Source organism: Pocillopora damicornis, chromosome 6 (genome assembly GCF_964200805.1).
Source record: "Pocillopora damicornis chromosome 6, jaPocDami1.2, whole genome shotgun sequence".
Classification (NCBI taxonomy): domain Eukaryota; kingdom Metazoa; phylum Cnidaria; class Anthozoa; order Scleractinia; family Pocilloporidae; genus Pocillopora; species Pocillopora damicornis.
In genome coordinates this window covers 10,352,169-10,379,191 of record NC_142675.1, presented here as the reverse complement: position 1 = coordinate 10,379,191, position 27,023 = coordinate 10,352,169, and the positions used below count along the sequence as shown (strand labels likewise).

Sequence of the window (27,023 nt, the reverse complement as noted above, 5' to 3'; positions counted from 1 at the left end):
TTGTCCTAGTTCAAGCTGAACGCGTAGTCTCAAAATGCGGAAAGTATTTGCAAGGTGTGACAAAAGTGTTGTACGGGTACGTGATGTGTTTTGCGATCACAGATTAATTATCAAATCTTTGACCAAACCAGAGTTTCACAATTTACATTGGTTAACACCTTAGTCGAGAAGCTAACTCTAACTCAACACTATACCGGTCATTATTTATCGCCTCGGGTATTCAGAGGATTTTGAGGGGATCATATAGTTTTCAGGGGGAAGTAAGGAGGACTCTGTTGTCGTCAGATGAATATAAGGGGGGAGACTAAAAATTCTCAGAAAATATTAAAGATCTTTTTTTTTATGAGAAATCTATCCAGGCGTAGCCGATCTGATTGATACCTTGAAAGGATATTTGAGTCCAATTAATAGTTTACCAGAGTAGAAATGTGCTTTACGCCGGTCAGGGAGCTGAGAACTACTAATTTCCTTGTATATATAATATATGCAGGTGACGAGATCGAGTTGGCAACTGTCCCGTCGCCTGCGAGCCGACACGTGCAAATGTTTCATCTCCTGTACCAGCCGCTGAGCGGAACCATGATCTGTGGTTAAGTTTCCGACTCTTGGTTCTTCATTATTAATTGACTGATAAGATTACGGCGGATTTATTCCAAAGTGTCACGCAACCCGTTCACCTTCCATTCTGAGTCGAATGACCGCAATGAAACTGCTCCTCTTACTCTTCGCCGTTTCATGGATTTTGGGAAATCTTGAGAGTCACTCTTCATCAGGTATCTAGAACTCATTTAAATAGAGGCAATAACACAACATGGAGCTTTTGTTGACGTTCCATGCACCATTTCGTCGGTCTCATTCACAATGGTGGATGCTAGAATCCTCAAAAATAATCTGCCGACACATGTGCCGCTTAGCTCCTTATCATGCCACCTGGTCATCTTTTCTTTACACAAACCTGCGACATCTTTTAAAACTGTTTAGAAGCAAATGTATGGAAGCGGGAAGTCACTGAAAAATCAGTAATTCTCAAAACAGGCAGAGAGGGAATATTAGCATATTGCGAATCGATTCGCGATATGTTGACAGCTCTATGATAACTAGCGATTTATTAGGTATACTACTCAGCAGGTTCTAACTTGCATGATGGTATTTTTAATATGTCTGAGCATTTTCTTCAGATTTATCAGCCACCTTTGATTTGTGAAGTTTGAGTGGTTTAGCTGACGAAACCTTTCTGTTTCGGTTCATAATTGAATTGTTAAAAGCTCGAGAGTTATGGGTGATTGATTGAAGGTCGTTATGAAACTTGGCCATATGACTTCCGTTTCCTCATCCTTTCAAACTGAGTGCAGAAATATTCTTATTTCCATTTCATAAAGAATTTGACGAGTTGTCTAGAAATCTTTTTCTTCGAATACTAAGAGTTTAATTTTGTTGTTGCGAATCTCATAACGGAATCAATTTACACTTTGTTGCAAGTCGAAGGCTCAAAAGTATAATTACTTTCCTGTGTTTTTGTTTTAGTTGAAATCAGATATTGTTTCAAAGTCTGACAAGTTAAATTACTTAACTTCAAATAGATGAAAGTTATTAATAGCGACCATACGTCAGGGCTAGGAGCACATCAATCCTTCCTTTTGTGAATTAAATGAAACTCACAGCTATCGCGGTATTTCGATTCTGCTTCCGCGTCTGTTGACTTGTCGAAAGAAAAGTTTATAAAGCGACTTTTTGCGACGTAAGATTTTCGAAGCTTACCTCATAAGGCGGCTGATCTTTGATGGAACAGATAATGTTTGCGAATGAATATCCCAGCGAGCGATATTCTCTAATTAATTTGTAGCTACATTTATGGTTGCTTTAGTGAGCCTATTTCGTGGGATTTTGTTCTATAACACATTGAAATGAGGTACATTTCTATAAACTTTAGATGAAACGAAACTTTTGACACGTGTTAGCCATAATTAGAAAACAAAGAATAAAAAGATTAGAAAATGAGAAGGCCATTTAGAGGTAAAATATACTTTGATATTTGTCCTTGTATCTTATCTATTTGGAGAAAGGAACAGGCAGTCTGATATCCAATATTTGAGAGTATTCTTAGAGCAGCGGACAGTACTCTGTTTATCATCCTTCAATAATAATTGCAGGGCGCAGGACAGATACAGTTTACGATTTCATGTAACTTAAAAAAGCGTCCGTACCCGTACAGCTTCGCGCGCGCTTTTATTATGGAACATTAGACAAAAAAACCCTGTATGAAGACTCTACACGATGGCGTAAGCAGGTGCGACTCCTCTAGTAGCGAGCCAAAAGAAAAAGAAAGGAAAAAAATCAAAAAAAAAATTATGTCACGTTACGCGCTAGGAAAGATGTCAGTTTAAGCTACTCTGTGATTCGTACATTTACTTTCATTCTCCTTTTACCTTCAGATTTGATCAGAACCGTTGAAGGAGAAGATTACAACATTACTTGTTTGCGATCAGTTAATGACACCGACACAACAAACAGCTTCAATTTCTCTTGGCACAGATCTGGCGAAGACGATGCTATATCAAACGCAAAGCTATTAAAAATTTTGGACATTAAAAGGAACAGTTCGGGGAATTACAGCTGTACTGCAACAAACAATACCGCAAACTTGGTTAGGAATATCACAGTGATTGTGTACTGTAAGTACATATCAAAGTTCTTAAATTGGGTTTAAATCATTCATTAAGTCTATTTTACATAATGTTTGTAATTATCGTTAGCTTTTTTAATGTCATTATCCGCATTATCATTAGAGTTATCATTCTTGTTATTATACAATGGACTTACTTTGAAAATTCTGTCTTGTTGAGAGGTTTCAATCAATATCCAATAACTACAGCGGATGTTGCATCCATTATGTCAATGATGTATCCTCAAACTTTTGCAAACTCAAAGCAAAATGGCTTCGTTTGGGGAATGTTTTAAAAAGATGTATTACAAAACAATTATAAATTGTTGAATTCGGTTTTCGCATGATATCATGCTCAACCTCATCGAATAATTGACTACTACAATTATCATCATCATTTTCACTTTATCTGCTTCTATCAGCATCATCATTACTATGAACCACATAGACTCAGGCGGAAACGTTACAGAAAACGAATCTTTTCCAACAAAACTTTTTTGCCATGTTAGTGGCAATCCCTCATCTAAAATACATTTGGCTCTTCCAAACGGCTCCGATATTTTAATAAGAAACAACGAAATTCTTGCACCGCAAATGCCCGCAAGACAGCATGAACAGATGCAGAAAAATCCCCGAGACGTAGATAATTTTTAAGTAATTTTTTTTTTGTATTCTTCAGATAAACCTGCAATAAATAGAACAGGTCTTTTGTCTCAAATAAACTCATCCCTTTACCAAAATTCCTCACTAATCTGCCGCGCAGAAGGGAATCCGACACCGGAAATCTCATGGTCAAAAGACGGACGTGTGATATGGAATGGAACCATATCTGGGATTTTTTATATCTATCCTTCTAAGGCAGAGGAGTTTGGTAACTACACTTGTGCGGCACAGAATAAACTTGGAAAGGATGAACTACACGTTGAAGTAATACGAACAGGTCAGAGAAACTACGTACACTTGATGATACCTGACAAATACTCTGTCTGATTCTGGTAACTGAATTTACTCCTTCCAAAGTAAAATTAAGTGAAACCTAAACAAAAGATCTGAAGTACATGGCCAGTTGTCACGTGTGTAATTTCTTGTGTGCAACAGGATGAACTGTCATTGAATGCAGTTGAAGATGTCATAGCGGATAGTTTACTGTGCACCATCGAATACTGTACAATGTCCTTTACCCCCTTAGTACAGGTAACAGCTGATTCCCGACTGAGGCCTGATGTTAGATGCTTGCTCGAAATTTTGATTTCTTAAACCTTTTACAAAATTTACAGCAGTCTGTTTTACTTTAGTTTAAACCATCCTAGAGAAAACGACTCATTCATTCAGGGCCCTCTGTACAATTACGCTGGGTATGTAATTTGTTTTATCATTCAAAATCTTCCCGTTGCAGCCTTTCCACCTGACCCACCAACCATCACAAATAAATTTTTACAACTAATCGACCCTTCTCTCACCCTTCGATGGACAAAGCCTGAAGAAAATGGCAGACCAATTTTTAAATACGTGATCTGTCACCGGGTGTTGAACTCAAGTCAATGGAACGAAACAGACGTTGGAAACATCTTGAACTATAATTTCACACTGAACTGGGGCGTGTCCTATGAATTTGCTCTAATGGCCGTAAACAACCAAGGTCGGAGTAATAAAAGTAAACTGGAGACTTTCACCGTTGTACCTGGTAAGCTATGTTTTCTAACGTAGTATTCAGATGAGCGTTATGGAAGTCTTTCCACGTGTTACTCGCTCTTGAGCGAGCTGGCTTAAGTATGAACCATAACAAGGAGAAGCGTTTTGTATTCTACAACAGGACGCTTTATTTCAATGTACCTTACTACCCAGGAGTTCAAATGGATACTAGTTAATTGTTAGAGGAAGAAAATGTTGGCGAATGGCATGCATTGAACTGGCATTCCATTAGATGTCCCCAGTCGAGTCAGTCGAGGACAGAAACGGGAAAAGGCCATTGAAGCTGTGAGAATCCGAATAATTCTTACCTTGTATCAAAAACTGTTTGGGATACACTTCTTACAAAACGAGGACACTTACAAACATATTTATTATGCTCCAGCTTTTACTACTTCAATTCTGCTTTTTTCCAGAACCAACACCATCGACTGCCAAACCCACAACGATAATTCTAGGTGAGAGACTACATGTCCCCGGTCGAGTCATGGGTCAGAAACGGGAAAAGGCCATCGAAGCTCTGAGAATCCGATCAATTCTTAATAAATTAATTGTTAGCAATAGAGGAAGAAAATGTTGGCGAACGGCATGCATTGAACTAGCATTCCATTATATGTCCCCGGTCGAGTCATGGGACAGAAACGAGAAAAGGCCATTGAAGCTGTAAGAATCCGAATAATTCTTACCTTGTATTAAAAACTGTTTGAGATACACTTCTTACAAAACGAGAACACTTACCAACATATTTATTATGCTCCAGCTTTTACCACTTTAATTCTGCTTTTTCCAGAACCAACATCATCGACTGCCAAACCCACAACGATAACTACAGGTGAGAGACTACACGTTCCCAGTCGAGTCATGGGACAGAAACGAGAAAAGGCCATTGAAGCTGTGAGAATCCGAATAATTCTTACCTTGTATCAAAAACTGTTTGAGATACACTTCTTACAAAACGAGAACACTTACCAACATATTTATTATGCTCCAGCCTTTTCAACTTTAATTCTGCTTTTTCCAGAACCAACATCATCGACTGCCAAACCCACAACGATAACTACAGGTGAGAGAATACACGTTCCCAGTCGAGTCATGGGACAGAAACGAGAAAAGGCCATTGAAGCTGTAAGAATCCGAATAATTCTTACCTTGTATCAAAAACTGTTTGAGATACACTTCTTACAAAACGAGAACACTTACCAACATATTTATTATGCTCCAGCTTTTACCACTTTAATTCTGCTTTTTCCAGAACCAACATCATCGACTGCCAAACCCACAACGATAACTACAGGTGAGAGACTACACGTTCCCAGTCGAGTCATGGGACAGAAACGAGAAAAGGCCATTGAAGCTGTGAGAATCCGAATAATTCTTACCTTGTATCAAAAACTGTTTGAGATACACTTCTTACAAAACGAGAACACTTACCAACATATTTATTATGCTCCAGCCTTTTCAACTTTAATTCTGCTTTTTCCAGAACCAACATCATCGACTGCCAAACCCACAACGATAACTACAGGTGAGAGAATACACGTTCCCAGTCGAGTCATGGGACAGAAACGAGAAAAGGCCATTGAAGCTGTAAGAATCCGAATAATTCTTACCTTGTATCAAAAACTGTTTGAGATACACTTCTTACAAAACGAGAACACTTACCAACATATTTATTATGTTCCAGCTTTTACCACTTTAATTCTGCTTTTTCCAGAACCAACATCATCGACTGCCAAACCCACAACGATAACTACAGGTGAGAGACTACACGTTCCCAGTCGAGTCATGGGACAGAAACGAGAAAAGGCCATTGAAGCTGTGAGAATCCGAATAATTCTTACCTTGTATCAAAAACTGTTTGAGATACACTTCTTACAAAACGAGAACACTTACCAACATATTTATTATGTTCCAGCTTTTACCACTTTAATTCTGCTTTTTCCAGAACCAACATCATCGACTGCCAAACCCACAACGATAACTACAGGTGAGAGACTACATGTCCCCAGTCGAGTCGTGGGACAGAAACGGGAAAAGGTCACCGAAGCTCTGAGAATCCGATCAATTCCTACCTAGTATTAAAAACGGTTTGCAATACACTTCATACAAAACGAGAACACTCACAAAAATATTTATTATGCTCTAGTTTTTACTGCTCCAATTCTGTTTTTTTTTCAGAACCAACACTATCGACTGCCAAACCCACAACGACAACTTCAGGTGAGATATACAGGTTGTATCCATTATATGCAAGCGTAGATGTGAGTTACAAGGGCCGATATGGCGACGATCTTCTGGGGTTACTTTGACCAGGTATCGTGCATTGTCAAGATTCGAAGGGAATTCCTCAATCCCCCTTTCTTTCTCGTCAGACTGGTTGCGCAGTTCCAACGTCAATTATTATTCAATTGACTTGACGTCAATTATTGTATTAATTGCTGAGGCGGATAGCTTAGGCGGTATTCTGCCCTGCAACTGATATTCCGCGTCGTGTATACGCCAGTTTTGCGAAACAACCTCATCTATTTTAACATGATTTCCAGAGCTCGAATACGATATGGCTCATAAAATCATCCTATGGGAGCGATGGAGTTTAAATTTCCTTGCTATCTATATCGATATTCGTCACGCACCATCCGTCAAGAGTACATTCAACGGAATATATTATCCTTTGTCCAACATTAATCACAACTACGAAGACTAAATCGACCTTATCTGTATCAATTTCTGGATAGCCATAACTTGATATCTGTTCGACAGAAATTCATTGACGCCACCATTTCTCTTTTGGGGAAAGGCTTGTTATAATGAACATTTGTTTTACAGTCGAATCGAAAGTGCAACGACATAATCGAATTTCCAGATCCGAGAAAAATTGCCTTCTCAACATTCAGTCACAAAATTGAGATGAGTTATTGCTCGTTGTATGAAACGACGATGGAAGATAGAACTGGAGCCCTGATTTTCGGGAGAAAAAGAGTCGTTGGCGTAAATAATTAAATATGTAAGGAATGGAAAAGAAAAGCCACCTTTGACAACTGAAAGTAAGAGATATATGAAATTTTGATCATATAACTTCAAGAGCTCTGATTAAATTATGTGAATTGGCTACTTTCTTTCTTGTGTCACAGACGGCTCAAATGTCCCCTTATATGCTGCTGCTGTCGGTGGCGGCGTTGGTTTTCTTGCAATTGTTATAGTGGTTGGTTGCTGTATTAAAAGAAAGCGTAATACAGGTGAGTTTACTTTGTGAATTGGACTGTACTTTGTAACATAAATTTTACCAGGTAGATGAGTATAATTTGCCCGGCACGTTTCTATGCCCGTAACTGGATGCTAAGCGTTTGATAAACATCATTCTTCGATTTTCTAAGTCCGCTATTTCTTAGTTTTTAGCAGTTGCCACAAGTGAATCTTGGTAAAAGAAGTTTTAACAAGAGCTCTTAAGTCTTAAGTTGTGAAGGGTTTTATGAGTGGAGCCATAGTGTGCAATGTCTTTCGATTTACCTGGTTTATCCATGTACTTTTTGTCCTGTTAAGGTTACCCCCGCATGCATGTGCAAGGGGAACATGTGACGGAACTGAAGACAGCAATTGAACACGCTTATAGGAAAAGTATACCCCAGATTATAAGAAATTTTTCCTATGTCATTAAAAGGAAAAAAGTCCAATTGTGAAAATGAGCGCGCTTCGATCCTCTAAACGCCTTTCTAAACTGAGAAAATTTGTCCCCGAAAGTGGAAAGGTTTATTAAAGCATTTTAATTTTGAACCCTGCTCAAAAAACGTGGCCATTTAAGCTAATTTACCATTTCTCTTTTATCAATTTCTGCGGAGCATGCTTGAAAAACACGTTTCGAAGCAGAAAGCGTTGTTGAACCAGATAAAGGGACTTTGGTTTGTAAACTGGGGATTGGGTTTCCCGCCAGGAAAGGTATTTTAAGAAAGTGTTGGAAATACAAGGTTACTCTTTGGAGTCCCAAAAACCGATCAGTACTTCAATTTCATGTATATTTGGTAGAGATAAAAAAAGAAAAAGAAAAAAAAAAAACAAAGAAGGCAGTTTGTTTTCTTGTCTATTACTAATGATCTATACATTGATTTCATTCAGCAACTCCAATGCAAGAACTGTGTGAACTTCAACCGCGGTTAGTTGATTAGTAATGATATAGCTGCTATGTAAGGTAATCCACGTGTCAGTGGCGAGTGATAAAATTATCGATTCCCACAACTTAACGTCAGTTAAAGAAATATAAAGAAGAGTACATGTAAGACCTGAAAGAGAGAGAAATTACGAAACGTCGGTGCTTCCTGTCCCCACCCCCCCTCCTTCACCTAAAGATACTAAGTAGTTTGTGGCCTCACTGGTCACTGGTTGGTAGTGGCGCCTACTGAATTGGTATGTGAGAGGAACGCGTGCAGGCCCGATCGAAGGCTGAAATCTTTTTCCCGTTTCAATTCCTGAAATTTCTGCACTTTGTTTTCCTATCAGCGTGTCACTCGCTCATTCTATGAACTTTATAAGCTACTCTTGTTTTCACTTTGATGTCAAATCTCCTAATTAACATGTTCACTGTAATTTTCTTACAGCGAATTCGATCCTGAAAGGAGTCCTCGAAGGGCCGAAAGCATACCAAATACGTACAATACGGTATGAAGAAATGTCTTTATTCTCTAACTCGAAGAGCTTCTAGTGTTTAGATATGAATTAAGTTTTGGGAAGTAAGAGCGCCACAACTTCCCTTAGTTATACGCCATCCGTGAATAAGATCTGTGTTAAAACTACCTGCCACCCTTTTCCCTTCTTCCTTATCGCGACCAAGTGTTCAAAACTGTTTTCATATTGATTGGAATTGAAGTACAGTCAAGAATATCTACAACAGTTGTTTTGTGTTTTTGTTGCCTTATGTAGACGGGCATGTGAGGTGAGACGAGGTGAAATCAATAAAAGCAGCCATATTTACCGCCATTGCAAACCAGCTTTGAAATTTTGACTTTACTGACGAGAATTAGCGCTCTCCAAGATCACGACATGACTGTTAATAGTTGTCTTGTGCACTTAAAAGCATAGAGACCGCCATGGAATAGGGGAAGTTTTGTTTTGTTTCGGTGTTTTTTCTTTTCTCGCGTTGCAGAAAACACCGAAGCTGAACTGCTGTAGCGTTTTCTTTGTATTTGAGCTTGCTCCTTTATAAATTTACCAAGTTGTCAAGCCATTTGACCATCAAAGAAATCCCAAGAATTTCGATAGCATTCACCCAACGTAGATACATTTCCTCGCTATCGATATTCTGAAAGTGAATCTAATCGAATCTGCACTTTAACTTCAGGTATTTCGCTCACAATCTTCAATCAGCAGTGAGCGAGGACAAACTACTTGCGCTGTGTATGCAAACCTTCCATGCTTAGAAGAAGAAAAGCAATGGGAATTCCCCAAGAACAAGCTTCATATAGAAAAGTATGTTGGCAAGGGTGCATTCTGCGTGGTTGCTCAAGCCCGTGCTGAAGGACTGGGAACTGTGGCTGTCAAGATTCCGAAAGGTATGACAAGAACAGTACGATCGCGCAAAATTGTGTAGAAATTGAAAGATCACGCTTATGAAATTCTTTTTTTCACTTTGGCTTGAATAAGGTTATGGGTAGATATATCTGATTTGACAGCTTTTTCAGTGCTCTCATTGCTTCTTATAATTCGATGCGTAGATGTATGTGCAAATTATTATAACATAGCGCGCGCTTTAGCACTGCCTAATATCTTGGAAGCTACTGTGATCTATATCTCTACCGTAAGTACGGCTGCGTACTTTCCGTCGAATTCGGCCGAGAGGTTCCAACCTTTCAACATTGTTTCTTCGCTCAATCCCCAATCAAGATAAACCTTTTGGAGCTCAAAATGAAAATGTAATATGCTAAATAATACTCGAATCTAAAAGCAATGAACATGTAGCTCTTACGGGCAGGGATGTTGGCTTTGGAGTTCACGATACTTCATTCCCAATCGTGATAGAATTATGGCTTGAAAAGGAAAACTGAGCTAGCTGAATTCAAGCGAAACTTTGTGACCGTGGTACCCTTCTTTAGAACCTTGAATATCATCTGCAAATGTCGATATGTCCCAAACGAATTGTTCAAAATCAGATTTTGTTTAAAAATCGTACAATTTCAGAATTTTCAACCAAGAACTACGCAGTTTTCTGACCGTGAATTCTTGTAAACAACGATTCAAGCAGGGTAAATTAATTATGTAAGTTTCGTACATGACAGAAATTCATGTATTGTTCAATTCGAACCAAAAGATTTAGTATTTCGTTGAATGAAGCTTCTGTCTCGAATATTTCTTGGTCGTTCCTACCTTGCCTTGTATTAATAGTTTGGGGTACGCAGACTCGGATGTAACAAAATTCTTTCTTCGTGTAAAATTTGTGTCTGCAATCTGGTAAAAGAACCAATTCTTCATTGTTACGGAAGATTTACAAAATCAGAAAATCCAGTATTAGTTATTAAGTTTGGCGGCCCTCCGCACACGACTGAAAATAAAATTTACCCCTCTACTCCACAATTTTTTTGTTTCAGAAAACTCTCCAGATTCAAACAAGGAAGACTTGTTAGCAGAATACGAACTCATGAGACAGCTTCAACATCATCCTAATATAATTCGCCTGATGGGCGCAGTGACAATGTCAGGTATGTCCACACCATATTGTGTACTATTCTTTTCCATTTAGAGGTTGCAAATCCAATTCAGTGTAAGGTGCACCCATTTGATGCTGTGAACGATCCTTTCACAGTGCAGTGAAGTTACGTTACCAATTGCTTAGGAACACGGTGTTTGGGGAGTACATCTCACATGTAGGTTGTTTGGAACGAAATGCACCTATTAACCCTGATGCTCATTGATCTTCGGAGGGCACTTTTTTTGAAGGGGTGAGACAGACGGTGGTGACTCCGGGTCAAAAGGACCGGGTCATTTTGTTGTGTTTTAGGACGAGATATCTCAGTCTCACAGAGCTCCCTTCCTCCCACCACCTCCCACACAGGTTTAAATGTGTACCGGTGAACTTTCAGGAAGGCCTAACGAAATGCTGGATGGGGGTCTGGGGAGGGGACATTGGATTAGCCCCCCATTCAAGAAGAGTCGCAGTTTTGTAGTAGCTTAATGCTGGTTTACCTTCACTGCCACTTTTAAGATAATAACGCACAGGAGAACGGATATTGATCCCATTGGCTTAACTTTAACATTTCAGTAGAAGTTTTGGACCATTTTTGATACTATAAGGTCATTGAAACTGTTTGAAAACCACCCCCCCTCCCCCCCGCTTACCATTCACTATTTGACGATCTTTGTGACAAAGTGGCAATCTTCCTCATGGCTTGTTCCGCTCGATTTCCAGATCCAATAATGGTTCTCTTCGAGTATATACCATTTGGTGATCTTCTCGGTTACTTAAGAAGATCCAGAGGCCTCAGTGACAATTACTATAAAGATCCCGATGTTAAACCATCAAGTTCTCTTTCATCTAAACAGCTTCTTAAATTTTCTCGAGAAATTGCTGATGGTATGGCTTTCCTGTCAGCAAACAAGGTAAACAGAGTCGTAACCAATCAGTTTTGAGTCCACTTAATCGCACTTTAAAAGAGCCGAACTGCACTTTTGTGATTCTTAAGATGTAATCCAACCGTTCGAAAATTGTCTGTGAATGCATCTTTGCTGAAAACTTACCACAACGGGCCAGTGGGGCAAACGTTGAACTTCAAGAATTATATCAGGATGCAAAATTTATAAAGTTCCTTTTAGGGAATGTATAAGTTTGCCATCTTGCAAATCTGGAATTGACTCTGATTGTAGTTACATTTCCCTCAACACGTTCATAATGACCTGCAAAACAGTCTTGTGATCAGTAAGATAAGCCTTACAGGAATATTCAGAACGTAACCTGATTTAATCATTACCATTACAATTTCCTCAAATGTAACTGGTGCATTAGAAGCTTTATTTTTCACTAATCACTCTGTACACAGTGTAAACAGACAGTTGGCTGTAATCGGAAACCTATAATCGGACAGTTGAAGCAGCCGATCATACTGAGCCCTTTCAGCTAAATCTACTTTTCACAATATTGTATATCCTAAGAAAAACCGGCGAATTACCAAAATGGAGGAATTTTAACTTAAGACACTCTCTCAACTGAAGATATTTGTTCTAGACGTATTTGTTTTTTCGGAAATTTTAATGGTTATGATTAATTGGTAATTGAAATTCTTGTCGTCTAATTCTGTCTGTAAACATACTCACGATTAATCGGAATCACGCTTCGCGGTCGTCGAATTTTGTTAAGCACTCGTATGATTACAGACCTAATTGGACTCCACTCGGTCCTATTGCCATTATTAATTATGATATCGCAAGCTAAGCCGTAAGATAATGGCTATACTTAGATTGATTTTGGGTTGGAGTTTCAGTTGTCATAAACTTTGAAATGTGGAAGTTGATTTTGTTAGCATCATAAAACCAAGCTTTACTTTGACATTATAGAAACTCTTTTTCAGATTTATAGTCTTTTAAGTAATCACTGCGAAAGCTTTATCTTGAGTACTCTAATTTGTGACCGGTGACTAAAGGTTGACCTGTTTGATTATGCGAAATCAGCGTTCTAATAACACAAGAGCAACTATAACGAAAACAAAAAACGATCAAGCGCATGTTCAATTGCGCAGGGGTCCTATTCCATTGGCTTAATTGCAAATCTCTGACAATAAAATATGATCACTTGATTTTTTCCCAACTCCTTTAGATAGTTCACCGCGACCTAGCGGCCAGAAACGTACTTGTAGGCGAGGAAGAAACATGCAAAATAACAGACTTTGGGATGGCCAGAGATGTACAAGGAGGTGATATTTATCAAAAACGGTCAAAGGTACTATCACCTGACCCTTTGGCATGGAAGGGGGTTCATCGTACTCCAAGCCAAGTACACGCCCCTTTTCAACCTTCCCAGACTGTCCTCTGCGTGGTTTTTTGGCGCAAAAAAAACTGTCTGCACCCTTAATAGGCATGCAATCTAAATAGTACCAAGCATGCCCCTCAACAATTTGTTTCAATACACAAGTAAGACGATGGCCAAAATCATAAACTTAGAAAGCCCTACAACATGTTGTTTCGCTGAGCGCAACTCTAATTATGAAGCAACCTGTGGAAACGTCATGAGAACATAGATTTTACCGAGCCATAGTAGGTTGTATATATATGAGTTTACCTTTTTCCAGCAATTTTTGACAAATTTTCCCTACTGTACTACAATGTTTTTATGTTTCAGGGTCGCCTCCCAGTAAAGTGGACTGCAGTGGAGGCATTGCTGTATGGTTCCTACACTACAAAGAGTGATGTGTAAGTAATTTTTTTTTTTTGATGCGGAAAGCGTTTTGCGAATATCAGATAAACCAGGGTAACAGCACTTATAATGCAAATTATCCAATTCAAACTAGCCAGTTGAGCTACTTACATTTTTTAAGAAGCTTAAGCTCCAATGTTTTGAGATAGGGAAGGCAGCTTGAGTTAGGAAGGTTTGCAACGTAGCTTTTTAGTCAGCACACTTATTTCTTTTAAAAAAATTGTAAAATGACGAGCTTAATCCATTTGTTTCCAGGCGCGTGTAAATTTCTTCTGTTATTCTTTCTGTTGCCGTGTGAATCTGCTCCTCTCTTCTTAAGTTCTCAGTTGTACGATTATTTCGCTTACAGCACTTCTACCAGTATGTACAAGTATGCATAAGTTGAGCATTCGTACTCTTATTTTTCAGGTGGAGCTATGGAATTGTATTGTACGAAATCTTCACCATAGGTAAGGTAGCATGTGCATTCTAAACCTATTCTGAAACTAAACAAATAGGTTCTGGGTTAGCGAACCGCGAATCACCAGAGAGAACGCATTTACTTTGTTTTGATGCTTGTTCGTTGACTTCGACTGTTATGTCTTGAAAGGAGGTCGTCCATACCCCACGGTTCCAGCTCACAACATCCCCTATAAGATAAAGGGTGGTTACAGAATGCCTAAACCTGCCCACTTAGACGATGACATGTGAGTACAAAATCCTTGTGATTTAGACATATTTTTTTTGTAGTAGCTTTTGTAATCGTAACGTTTTACTTCAGAGCCGCTTAAAGTAACAGGGACCTTAATGTAACAAATCAAAAAGGCTAAAACAACTAAACATGGCAAAACTATCAGAGCTATTGTCGACAATTATGTCCACAGCATTAAAAAAGAATCCCGGCCGGAGCTTATTCCAGTTAGGTTTGCCCAACATTTTGCAGGGTGGAGAGGGAGGCACCGTGTGAGTGAAGCGTCCTGCCCAAGAACACAAAACAATGACAACCCGATTAGTCTCTAATACCAACCTCAAGCCATTCAAGAAATTCCAAAGGCGATAACATTACTGAATTTTTTTCCAACACCTGCTTTACTTGAGCGTCACCAGCTTTCAAAAATTTCTTCGAAAACTATTTTGTTTGTGACGGAGTAATGTCATTCTGACTACACTCATGCGTGAAATTCAATTTTAAAAGTTTATTTAGGATGAGTCAGTCAGTTTTCTAGTATACACATCCCGATTCAATCTTAACTTGTGCACCCTGAAACTAATGGTTCTACGAAAAGAACCTGTGCTTCGCCAGATACGAAAAGCCATGAAAAAAAATACTCATTAGATGTGGCCAGAAAATACATGGAAACGTATTCCTCATCCAGTGCAGCAGCACTACTAATCACAAAGAAAAACCTATGATTATAACGATATCTTAAAGGGGGTTGGAATATTAAAATTACAACAAATACGAAAAAGAAAGTGGTTAAACATAAGACTGACCGACCAAAGATGACTTAGTATTCCCGCGAAACGCTTAAATAATGTGAAACTCTCATGATGCTACGCGAACCTCTCTAAAGTACAGGATATTAATTTCTGACCAATTCTTTCCCATGCCACTCAAACGTCAGAATTTACATTTTGTACCTGCTCGTTTTCTATATTTTTGGCGGCAGATTTTAAGATAATAACTGATCTGATTTACGTTTGCATCTTCAGCTATGCGCTAATGTCTGAATGCTGGGATATGGAGCCGGACCGCCGTCCGACATTTGATTCTATTAGCAGAACAGTCAAACGGCTTGAGCACGGTCGCAAGGTGAGAATTGATGGTTCTTCTTCTTCTAGAATAGTCCTAGAGAGTGATTTAATCTAATCACGGTTCCTTTCGTGGCACCATGGCACGAGTTATAAGCTTGGATCCGCCACAGTATTAACTCGGGCATATCAAATCGTCCAGAGACCAAGACCAGAGAAGGCTTGACGGATATTTTTAAGTGGACATACTGGCCTTTTACCAGTTTCTAATCTTTTTTATTATTATTATTATTATTTTTTTTTTCATTTGTTTCAGGAAATTATTTACATGAATGTTTACAACGACAATCTTTATAGTAACCTGGAGGACTGGGACGAGTAATGACAAGGATAGAGAGAGAATTCATATTGATAGAGGGAAACTTTTGTTGCACTCATTCTAAGCACTTGTACCTTGTTACTAGAAGACTATTTTTTTTCCTGTCTTGCTTCTTTTCCTGTTTTTTTTTTTCTTTTTCTTTTTGGCGAGAGTTTTTTACCATAGGTCGCGATGCTAACAGATAACTTACTCTTTTAGCTATTCATTATTTGATTTTTAAGGAATATATTATACCTGCAGTATAGTATAGTATATGTGAGAGGGAGCGGCTACCTGGAGGTGGTGGAGTAGTGTGAGACATTTTCTTGTGGGTTCAACGTTTTAAATTTCTAAAGAACCATCGTAGCATATAGATGATACGTGATGTGCTTTTCAAACAAAAAGCATGATTCAAATTTTGCTAAGCAAAGTTAATCATGTCTGAAGCTTCTTGAGGAGCGTTCCTCATTCTCATGAAACGCGTCAGCTATCGTATCATGGTTGTTGGCACAATATGGCCCTTACCGCTATGGCGAAGTCGCCGTTGTAGATATGTTAAATAGGAGAGGATGCATTGAATGATCGCCCAAAAGAAGCGTAGCTTTCTAAATAAGCAATCGTTAATAGAGACCCGACGGGAACTGAAGTGTAAATAAGTGACAAGGAAAGTAACGTTTTTCGAGTTCATTTCTTTGTAATTTCTGACATTTAACTATATGATATAACTTGTTTAGGTAAAAAAAGTACGAAACAAAGGTATGGTATCTTGGTATCTTGAATGTAAGTCCATTACACTTTTACTATACCCCACCTATGCCAAACCTGAAAATTATGACCAACCTACGTTAGCGGTGTAGCGCCCTTAACAACTGAGTCAAAAGGCCAGCCACATTCAATCGCTTCGAGGCCTTCTTAGTTTCATTTCAAATTAAAATAGAGGCTAGTATTTCTGAATTTTACTACAAGAGTTACACTTGATATTTTTTGTACCCTCTGTCACCTGTTAATTGAATCAATGTATATGATGGGTTCAAATTTTATTTTCTTTTGTTCTTGGGTATTGTAATGTATGATAATGAGTTTGAAACAAAGGAAAATAAAATTTGAATCATGGATAAAATTGAACCACAACACATCCATCACTTACGCCATCAATCTAAGGGCGTCTATTCCTACCTTTAAGCGCATAGAAGCCTTCTAAGAATGCTTGCCAAACACTTTCCAATTTAAATATACTTTGAAATTAAATAATATTTTGTCTATTCTGTCCTTGGTTTCATTTCGATTTGATACGTCCCAACTGAATTCAGGGCATATTAACTATGCTAGCTTTAACGAAACTTTACAATTGTAAACCTACACAGTATTTTATGACAAAAAAAATACACGTTTGAAGGAAAACATCTTTGTTCGTTATGGGCCCTTTAGAACTCACTTTGAATGATGAAAATGTGTGCCGTGTATTTAACATTCTATTACGTGCATAATTTTGTGGCTTAAATACAGTACTGGACAACAACAGCCCTGCGATATTTCCAACTGAAACATCGCTCATATATCGCCGATGCATCACGACGATCGCGATAATCGGCGATTATCGTTTGCATCACACTGGCACAGTACTGTACTTAACTAAAAGAATCTCATTTCACACCATATGGCTACATTATCAGGTGTTCACTGACTTAGCAAAGAACCCTATTTTTATACAGTGTATACAATTTTAAAAAGCACCAAAGCCTAAGCTTCCATATCATCAACGTTCTGGTAAAGTTTGCTATCGTAGTCCTTAAGGTTGATGTAGGTCTGAAAAATGAATGCAACAGTTTGAGTTCTTGATATAGCAAAATGAAAAATGATTGACCACTGAGGTTCACAAGGCGGTAAACACTACCTTTCTTTCATAAAGACCAAAACAAAACAAGAACAAAAAGCAAATGTGCAACTGACTTTGATCCTAAGGCATGTTCATGACGAACTCTTCAATCTCAGTTCGAACGTTCCACCGCAAAAGCTTTGCATAAACAGAAATACCTAGAGAGATGGGGGTTTTGGGCCTATCTCGAAGAGGGGTTAGGAAGACACAGGGTCAAGCCCGTTTTCTGCAATTTCTTTATCTGGAGCTCGCTTGCGATAACAAATTATTTACTTCTACGTTGAAAACAATCAAAATGCGATAACGCTATTACAAAAAGGAAGTTTTAGATACCTCTTTCTCTTTTCTCATGTCTTCCATGATCCTGCGCAGCTCTGCAAATGATGGTCGCTCCTCGGGTTTTTTATTCCAACAGGCTTTCATGACTTTATACCTAAAAAAAAGAGAAAAAAAGATTTAGTTAATATTGATTGACTCTGACAGAGGTGTATAACGTACTTCATGGATACCGAAAAATAAGTTCATTTCTTTCAATATACCTAACAAGGGTTTGAAATTATACTCTCGACGCGCGATGTTGTTTCATCGGCTCCTCAGAGGTGAATAGTACTTGTTTTTTACTTCCGAATTAGCCAATCAGTGCGCGCTAAAAGCACTATTCATTTGTATGGTATATACCGACAGAAGATATGAACAAGGTAAATTCATTAGATGTGACACTGATTTATGTTTAAGTGATTCACTTACAATTGTTCATCCAAATGTGGAGGCTTGGGCATTCTGTAACCTTCTTGAAGTAAAGAGGCTAAAGATTTTCCGTCGATTTTCGGATATGGTGAACCTCCTATGAATCAAAGCTTGTTATTCAGTAATCGTCAGCATTATCTCACAACGATATTAAAAGCCAAAACCACGGTAAGCATTGTGATGTTTCTTACATATGATTGGAGTTAGGAAATTAAGACAGATTTCGCAGTAGCCAGAGTATAAGTTCGCAGAGTCGAGATTGTATGAGTTTTAAAAGTATTTCGGAAGTCAGGAGAGTTTTGCTGGGGGTCTGGTCACTATCAAACACCCGTGCTGAAGGTCTGGGAATGGGCATCCGCTCGCAAGCCCGTTTTATATTTTATCCACATTGCTCATTTCATTCTCGGCTTTTTTAACGCATGTTTACACTACATCAAACTACACTGAAATAGCAGTAAAAAAAGATGAACAAACGGTTCGGCAGTATCAAGAAGATGCTCGCCGATTAAACTGAAAGCACGTCTCACGGAAGAGTTGATTCTCACCTATGGTAAAGATTTCGTACATCACGATTCCATAGCTCCATCTGAAATTATTAAATAAAATACGTCAAAGAAGTCCGTTTTTTAAAGAGAAAAAACTTAGGAAAAGCAGTGGTATCCAGAACAGCGGTAACAAAACCAAAACTAAGCAAACAATTGTAGGTAACTTACATGTCGCTCATCGTTGTACACTTTCCATACAACAAAGATTCAAATGCAGTCCATTTTACAGGGAGACGACCCTACCAATCAAGAGACAAATGGCAAAACGTAACTAGTTAACTGGTAGAATTTTACCACTCAATAACATGAAATAAATATTTTCATGAGAGAGCATCAATACCTTGAAAGGCAACTTTATGCATCACTTGCACAACCAAGAGGTTGTTGAAACTATGCGCAAAGTAATCTCGCTGATCAAAATAGTTTGTACCAAATGGTGCTGATCAAAAACTAAAATTAAGAGGAAATCAAAGCTAAAAGAAACGTTATTAACGAGGAAATTAGACTAATCATTATCCCTTGTAGTTTACCGTGGCTGTTCTTCTGTAGAGATCTTCTTTAAAAACATCCCTTGCCAAACCAAAATCCGTTATTTTGCAGGTCTCTCTATCACCAACTAGTACATTACGTGCTGCAAGATCGCGATGAACTATCTGCAAGAATGTTTAAAACCTGTCATAGATCAATCCAGTTAATCTTGCAAAATCAGGTGTCTCCAGTATTTCAACCTTAGGCGATCTAGCGATTTTTGGGAAAACCAGGCAGGGATGATAATTCTTACGACACCGATATACACTTGGTACTTACGCTAGGCATCATGACTTAACAAATGTGGGAAAATTACAGCTCAAAATATTTAACTTCGCGAGGGAAATGGCCTGAGGTACCCTGTCAAAACTCTTATTTTCTCCAGTAGCCACAACTCTCTCTTTGGTTTGTTCCTGTAGCAAACAGGAAAGCTGTCTGGAAATTCAATCCACTCGTTTGTGTTATTCTGATAGAGTGCGATCATTCTAAGGCGTTTAAATTTCCATTTGTCTTGTTTCATATCGTACATGAGATAGTTAATCTGATCTGTCTGATCAATTCGCTCTCACTTTTGCCATAATCGTGTGGTAAGAACAAACTTTGTAAACGGGCACATTACAGTACCTTCATCGAAGCCAAGTAATCCATACCATTCGCAATGTCCCAAGCAAAGCTGAATAATTGGTAAGAACTAAGAGAGCTTTGGGGTTTTATTTCAGTGTCGTTGTAATATGTGTCGCAGAGTCCACGGCTCTTCCTCAGAAAACCTAAGAGATCTCCATGCGGCACATACTCCGTTACAACCATGACGGGATCTTAAATAAAAAACAACGTTTAAAAAAATAAAGTTAGTTCAAACACCCCGATAAAAATATGTTTTTGAACAGGACTGTTACGACAAGATGGCTGCAAATTATTAAAGTTCCCTCTAAGCGCAGTCATCTCGGCGGAACTAATGTGGCCAGCAAAGGATTACGGCCAGCCGATTATATCAAAGAATTCCGCTTTGATAGCTTTCTCTTCTGTTTCAAATTCTTCTCTTTTCTTCTCTTTTCGATTAACCTTTTAACTCCCACGATCTTATGGTCAATTCTCCCCTCTAACAATTTTTTTCCCTTGCACATTAGTAGTGAGAAATTGATATTAGATGAGGATAAAAAAAAAAAAAACTTGATAAGTTCGAGTATTCCCATCACCAGTTTGGGGGATAATGTAGGGATATTATAGGGAGAAGTTTCATGTTAATTTCTTCTGGGAGTTGAAGGGTTATTTTCTCTTCATTTTCCTCACTAGCACTACTTTTGCGCGCCTTTTGATATGTATCTTTTTTGTTATTCCCTCTTCTTTTCTACATGTAACTCTTCCTCCGGAGGTGGTTTCCGCCCGCAACAGATCAGGGAACATGACCTCTGAAAACGAGGTTGCCTAGATACAGTAGCCAAAATGCTTATCGCATACGTAGTCAAATAGGTATGGGTCGCACTTTTTCAAAATGTGTTTACTTTGCGGTTAAAATCTGTCGTCGAAAGACATTCTCAAATGCGAATGTGGTTTTTCCAGTGCTAGAAAATTTTATTCCAATCGCAAAGAAAAAAAAACAAACAAAGGTACCTTGGTACTTGGGTTGGGCAGGTAGACTCTGGAAAAATAAAGCTAAACAAAAGAGATAACCGTGGTAACTGTCAACGCATGTCGGTGAAACTTGGTCGATTGGAAACACGCACGTATGGTCAATTTGCGGGAATAATTTAGAACTTCGTGGTTTCGATATGAATAGTCGCCATTTTTACTATCCCTTACACGAAGCTTAGTTTTTTTTTCTTGGTAGTTATGAAATATCCTTAGAATAACCATCGACACAACTTCAATAGGACGCATGATCGCGAATCTTTCTTCCGAGCCATAAACATGCACTTTTGTTTCTGGTCTACTTCAGTTCTCAACAGTTCACAATGATGCTAATTTTTATAACAGCCACTCAAGGAATGAGGCCGTAGAAATGTATCTTCAATTGTGTAGACAATCATTTCGCTGTTGTTGCGCTGCACTAAGAGACTGTTTCTTTAAAGTAAAAAGTTGTCATTTACGTTAAGCTCGTTAGTTGACCTGCAGATGTGATTGCTGAGGTTTGTTTCTCAAGAATATTATAAAGGTGGTTCACTAATGAACGTGAGTTGGTGCGTTTTCGACAAATTACAATATTTGCAAGATACAACGATATTTCTGAGGGGCCTTGTGCATCTGATCCATAGAGATTAAGTTCACTGGCAAACCTGATTTGGTGACACAGCCCAGCAACTGAATAACATTTTGATGCGGTTCAAGCTTCTTCATCATGTTCAGTTCAGCGAGGAGATCCTGTCTGTTTTCGTCGGTGGCATTTTCTACCATAGATCAACATAAACAACGGGTTTTTAAAAATGATTCGGGTACTAGAAAAAAACTCTAATGTTCTGAAAACGTTATCGTCGAAATTGTAAAATCAAACGAGCAAGAAAAAAAATGCAATTTACGTCCCCAAATTTCTCCCTCCATTCTTAATCGAATTTACCGTGAATTAGCTCGAGGGAAGAATTTCTAAGTCTACACACTCATGCTATCTGACGTCTTCCCTCACTTGAGTTTGTTAGACCGAAAAAAACTTGCATGAAGATAAGGTAAGTTATCATCACCCATAAATCCTTCAATGTCGTGAAGGTTGTTGTAGAACCACTCTTTTTAGAGGTATCAGTTAATTAAACGAACCTTTCAACATTTTGATAGCCACAACCACGTCTTCCTTGTTGTCATTTATTCCCTTAGCCATTCCTCGAGCCACTTTACCAAAAGCTCCCCTGCCAATCACCTTCACAAACACAAGATTCTCTCTGGGTAATTCCCAGTCCTTTTCGGTCGGGTTGGGAAGTATAGGAGGAATCACTGAGTATTCTTGACGGATCACTCCGTCAGAAGAATTAATTGGATCAGGAGTTCTTCCTGCGTCTGCGTCTACGTCTGCGTACATGTAATTTTGATACAGTGGGTTCTGTACAGAGAAAGTACAACACACCACGACTTGGTCTGGTCATCGATCATAGCTTGAGAGGAGGTGTGGGGGGGAGGGGGGGTGAGGACGGAGGATTTTGGCTCGTCGTAATAAAACTTACCCGATGCCTCAACAAGGCTCCTTCCCCCTGATTGGCAGTCAATAAAACATAGTCCTACTACCGGACTCTATAAGAGATAACTGTCCTCCCCCCCCCCCCCCGTTCCCCTTGAAAACCAAGGCCCTTCGACACTATCTATTTTCTTGGCGAGAAAAACGAAAGTCTTGCCATTAATTCATATACAAGTATAATTTGCAATGTAAATTGTTTAGAGGAACGTGCTTGATATCATCCTGTGAACTTTCTTAGGGGACATCCTACCGAAAAAAAAAAAATCTTATCCTATTCTTACCATTTCAACCATATTCGTATCCAGTCTAGCTCTTTCATTTTTGCTAGGAGAAAAGAAAAGAGATAACAACATACTTGTCATCGTATTCCTGCTAGCAAAATAGTCTATCAAGTCAATCAGAGTGGTTGAAACGGAACAGAAATGCGACTAAAATAGGATTGTAAATACTGAATTAGAGTGACTAGAAGCGTGCTGAATATCAGGAGAAGTAACCAAGCCTATCATGTAAAACCTTGGTAACGTTATGAATGACAGTTTAAGACAAAAGTCACCAAATTAAAATTGGAAGATGGGACACCACGGTGAGAAAACCGACACAGGCGTAATACTCACTTCCTATTGGTACGAGCCACTGTTGAGAAAAAAAATAAGATAGAGATTGTCAGTTCATTTAAATCATTAATCTTTTCCTTGTAAGTCATCATTTGTCAGTCTTAAGATATATGTTGCATCACATATATATCGCATAGGGTGGGGACGGAATCAAACTCCCATGAAAGAAATGGGAAACAGTTTTATCAACAGTCTTAACCCCCCACCCCCCCCCCCCCCCTTCGTCCCGTTCCTCCGAATCCAAAATCCAAGTCATTGACCTACTTTAGCCAAACGGTTTTAATGGTTTTTACGAGGGAAGGTGTACGAGCTCACCTCTTTTTCTACGCGTGAGGAAAAAGTAGACAACAACTAGTATAATTAGGATCAGGACCACGGCAACAAAGGCCAGATATACTGGATGCGTATTAATAGTGTCGTCATCAGCAGTACCATCAGTTGTGGGGGATACGTCTGTAATGGTTCTCGCTTAAGAGATGAACAGACCGAAATAGCATGGATTAGTTGTGACCGATATATCTATGAGATGACGTTGATGTTGAAAGAACACATGCATGTTACAATTTCTCTCGGTAGCGCCTATGAGGAGAACAACACTCTTAAAGGAAAAAAAACATAATATAAATATGTGAGTTTTTCCTTCTTTTAAATGTTTCTTAGCCTTCAGTTAATCATGCATAAGCTACAATTGGTAAAGTCGGAAGTTAGAAAACTTCAATGGAGAACTTTGTTCTGAGTGATAAATCAAGTTTGAGCAAAATGTTATTTTCCATAGAGGGAGATGAATTGAGAGAAAAAACGACGTCATTTATAAAAGAGCGAAATTACTCAGTGCACCAAAATCTGTAACTGCACGCTAAATTAGCGAGTCATGTGGATACCATGCATATGAGTATAGACGACAATACAATACCAATCACACTTATTAGGCTCAACAGATGTAGATGTAGACTACTTGAAGTATTTTGTAACGGTGCCACGAGGGAAAGCGAGGACGGGGATGATGCAACACCCTGAGTAATTAATCTGCCTCCTCCAGCCCGATGTCTTATCGGCATGAACTCTTCCGATCAGAACTCTGGCTTCGCATCAAAAGGACTACGGAGTACTCAGACTACAGACTTAGCTTAATGAGAAAAACAGTCGTCTACCTGATACTTCCAGTATTGTGGAATTTGAAATTGTCGCGTCTCCGAACGTCAACTTACAGCCATATCGCCCGGTGTCATCCACTTTAGCGTCAATGAAAGAAAGGGAGGCTTTGCTTGTCACATACACACGGCCTTTGTAATTCGATGACAGATACTCCACTGGCTTATTCCCATGCTGTTGAGCTATGATTGTTTCCAAAGTACCTTCCGAGGTCATAGTCCCCCACTGAGCAAGACTCAGTGTGTGAAAGCCAGCATGATATTCCCAATATAGTGTGATGTTATCGCCATCTTGAGCTTGAATTGGACTGACTGGGGTCAGTACAAAAACTTGCGCATCTAAAAAAAAATAATCAATTCATGAGACATTCCACTTTTAAAGTAGTTATTCAGTATACGTTATAACTGGAAATTGGATGATCTATTTTGGTCAGAGAGAGGGGTAGGAATGCACTTAGCTGCTGTTTGGTGCTAACTGGTGATATTGCATGAGTTTTTATCGAATGAATTTTATTTATCTAAGTTTTCTAAGAAACATATCGCACGCCATATGCAGCTAATCCGATTTATCGACGACAAAACCTTTCTTGGTTTCTAATGTCGGTCAGTTTATTCGGTTTTTATGCCTGTATATTTTTCCCAGTAGACTCTTTTCCAATTTCGTAAAAATGTAGCCAAACAGACGGGAGGAAGAAAAAGGAATGTGTCTTTCATAGAACAACTACTGCTCCATATTTTGTTGTTCTCTAGAAAACCATCGTTTACTCTTTCCTTAACACTCTTGATAGATTGTTTATGTCACATTCTTAGCAATTGTTCCTCCCCCAGAGGAATTTGTTAGAAGGGTCTGAGAAGCAAAACGAAATATTACCTATGGCTAAACTACAAGCAAAAGTATGGAAAATAATGCTTGATAATGATATCGGCCCTACCGGGCTCTTCGGAGTTAGTTCAGCGTAATTATTGTCATGATCAATATCCCCAGGCAATTCTAAATCGTTGCGTGACACACTAATATCAACATGTTGGCCACCGTGCAGCGTTCATACACCTTTTTTTAATTCAGAGCCGATGATAACACATTACAAATTGCTCCATAAAATTTGCCACGTACATCGCAAAGATACGTTCACCTCGACTAAACATATGGCCAAGAAAAACTTTAGAAGGGAAGCATTTGTTCAAGCTGTAGTTTTTCTTTTTCTTTTTTTTTTGTACCGACACTAGAGTTTTGTATTTCGCAAGAGTCGATGATAGCAGAAGAATAACTGTATGAAGTATTATTTCTATTTATATTATTAAAAGATGAGCGAGGCTTCTTATGCGGGAATTCTAATGGTTATGAATATTTTCTTATGCATCAAGGTGTAAAATCCTAAAGGGTTGGATAAACACGACGATTGCTGTATAAATAAAACTCGATACGTTCGCACCGCGGAAAGATATTTTTATATTATGGCGTCCAGTGGTGTTATTTCGTTGTTGAAGTTCTATTTTAATGTACATCGACGACCATAAAGGACAAACAAATATGACTCGCCTCACTGAGTGCCGTGAATGCAGTTCATATATTTTGTCAGTGCACTGTAGGATTCTAATTTGTTAAGTCGCGCCAAGCTTCTTATAATGACTTTTGAAATTGATGAACAGATCAAGCGCTTCGATAAGATCCAGCTAACCGACGCCAACCAACACTATGATTAAGCCTTTATGGCACGCAGACACAGAATAAATACATTTTTTACCTTACGAAAATTGCGGTATTCTATTGAGTTGAGAACGCTCCACTAGAACTTTCGAAACTGTTCAATAGCAGTTTATCGCCAGGTTTCGTAACCTAACGGTTCAAACCAGAAGTTCTTACCTGAGATCATAATGAGAAATACGCTTGCAATAAATAGCATGAAGAACTCCATTCGTAAGACAAAGTTCTGACACTGCAGCAGTAAATATCTAAGTTCCGCACTCCATCCGCAGCTTGAAAATTAATGCGGACGTGCCGATTGTAACTTGTATGTTCTCAAGTGATGTTTTTGTTGAACGTGAGCTCACATCCGGTGACAAAAACGAAAACCTTTCGTTACAAGTTATATATTGACCAAGATATCCAGCACACGCCGATGAGATAGAAAACAGTAATCGACTGAATAACGACGCCAAGCATTTTGTTTTGTTTATGACGTGAGTCACAAAGTGAAATTCGTCACGGCTGGCTGGAGAGCCGACATGAATATTCAAATTGAGTTTAACAAGTGATATTTACGTCGTTCGAAGATACGCTCATGGTCATCCCGCACGCGAAAGGCAAATATAAAAATTTGCAATGAAAAATACAGATGAATAAGCGAACCGAGGAAGTTTTATGAGTTGGTCTGAGGATGTGGAGAGACAAATACGGTGAAATTAGATTGATTAGCAAGTTCATATTAGACCTGGATTGTTCTATCACAATTTCATAGAATTTGCAAAACATGACCCGAGGAGGTGGTTTTTCTGTAAGCAGATGACGCACAAGTTTATTGAAGAGAGGAAAAAATGTTTGAAGTTATTTTTACGTATTTACATCGCCGGTTTGGA

The 27,023-nt window shown here is 38.7% G+C and overlaps 2 protein-coding genes across 42 annotated transcripts; one reads left to right on the top strand and one right to left on the bottom strand.

Moving 5' to 3' along the window:
• Positions 1–490: 490 nt before the first annotated feature.
• On the top strand, positions 491–17,090 carry LOC113687126 (fibroblast growth factor receptor 3). 41 transcript variants are annotated; one of them, XM_089208999.1, is made up of 25 exons: positions 491–773; positions 2,433–2,672; positions 3,342–3,602; positions 4,059–4,346; positions 4,768–4,809; positions 5,142–5,183; positions 5,373–5,414; positions 5,604–5,645; positions 5,835–5,876; positions 6,066–6,107; positions 6,297–6,338; positions 6,530–6,571; positions 7,483–7,587; positions 7,892–7,966; positions 8,462–8,498; positions 8,941–9,001; positions 9,681–9,891; positions 10,924–11,034; positions 11,742–11,932; positions 13,143–13,265; positions 13,665–13,735; positions 14,148–14,188; positions 14,329–14,425; positions 15,432–15,531; positions 15,787–17,090. In XM_089208999.1, the coding sequence occupies exons 1-25, from the start codon at positions 695–697 to the stop codon at positions 15,850–15,852; spliced, it is 2,493 nt and encodes an 830-aa protein (XP_089065125.1). In that variant the 5' UTR covers positions 491–694; the 3' UTR covers positions 15,853–17,090. The 41 variants fall into 41 exon arrangements, with proteins under 41 accessions (XP_089065125.1, XP_089065124.1, XP_089065133.1 ...); XM_089208998.1 differs by having other exon boundaries at positions 6,518–6,571; XM_089209007.1 differs by lacking the exon at positions 5,142–5,183.
• Positions 16,503–26,648, bottom strand: LOC113687125 (tyrosine kinase receptor Cad96Ca). The gene is made up of 14 exons (XM_089209056.1): positions 26,311–26,648; positions 24,447–24,785; positions 23,611–23,763; positions 23,296–23,314; positions 22,963–23,005; positions 22,270–22,549; positions 21,798–21,908; positions 20,149–20,339; positions 19,527–19,649; positions 19,165–19,235; positions 18,997–19,037; positions 18,452–18,548; positions 18,038–18,137; positions 16,503–17,634 (listed from the first exon to the last, which is right to left on the bottom strand). Exons 1-14 carry the CDS (start codon positions 26,360–26,362, stop codon positions 17,569–17,571), a joined length of 1,686 nt encoding a protein of 561 aa, XP_089065182.1. The 5' UTR covers positions 26,363–26,648; the 3' UTR covers positions 16,503–17,568.
• Positions 26,649–27,023: the final 375 nt, after the last annotated feature.

What these genes read in the sequence shown, in the direction of transcription:
- LOC113687126 (XM_089208998.1), top strand. Translation starts at nt 695, where the DNA reads ATGACCGCAATGAAACTGCTCCTCTTACTCTTCGCCGTTTCATGGATT. An exon ending in ACCCACAACGATAACTACAG is followed by an intron (nt 5,415 to 5,603) that starts GTGAGAGAATAC and finishes TGCTTTTTCCAG; the next exon opens with AACCAACATCATCGACTGCC. An exon ending in TGAACACGCTTATAGGAAAA is followed by an intron (nt 7,967 to 8,461) that starts GTATACCCCAGA and finishes GATTTCATTCAG; the next exon opens with CAACTCCAATGCAAGAACTG.
- LOC113687125 (XM_089209056.1), bottom strand. Translation starts at nt 26,362, where the DNA reads ATGGAGTTCTTCATGCTATTTATTGCAAGCGTATTTCTCATTATGATC. An exon ending in GGCTATCAAAATGTTGAAAG is followed by an intron (nt 21,909 to 22,269) that starts GTTCGTTTAATT and finishes GATCTATGGTAG; the next exon opens with AAAATGCCACCGACGAAAAC. An exon ending in ACATGAGAAAAGAGAAAGAG is followed by an intron (nt 17,635 to 18,037) that starts GTATCTAAAACT and finishes TTCATTTTTCAG; the next exon opens with ACCTACATCAACCTTAAGGA.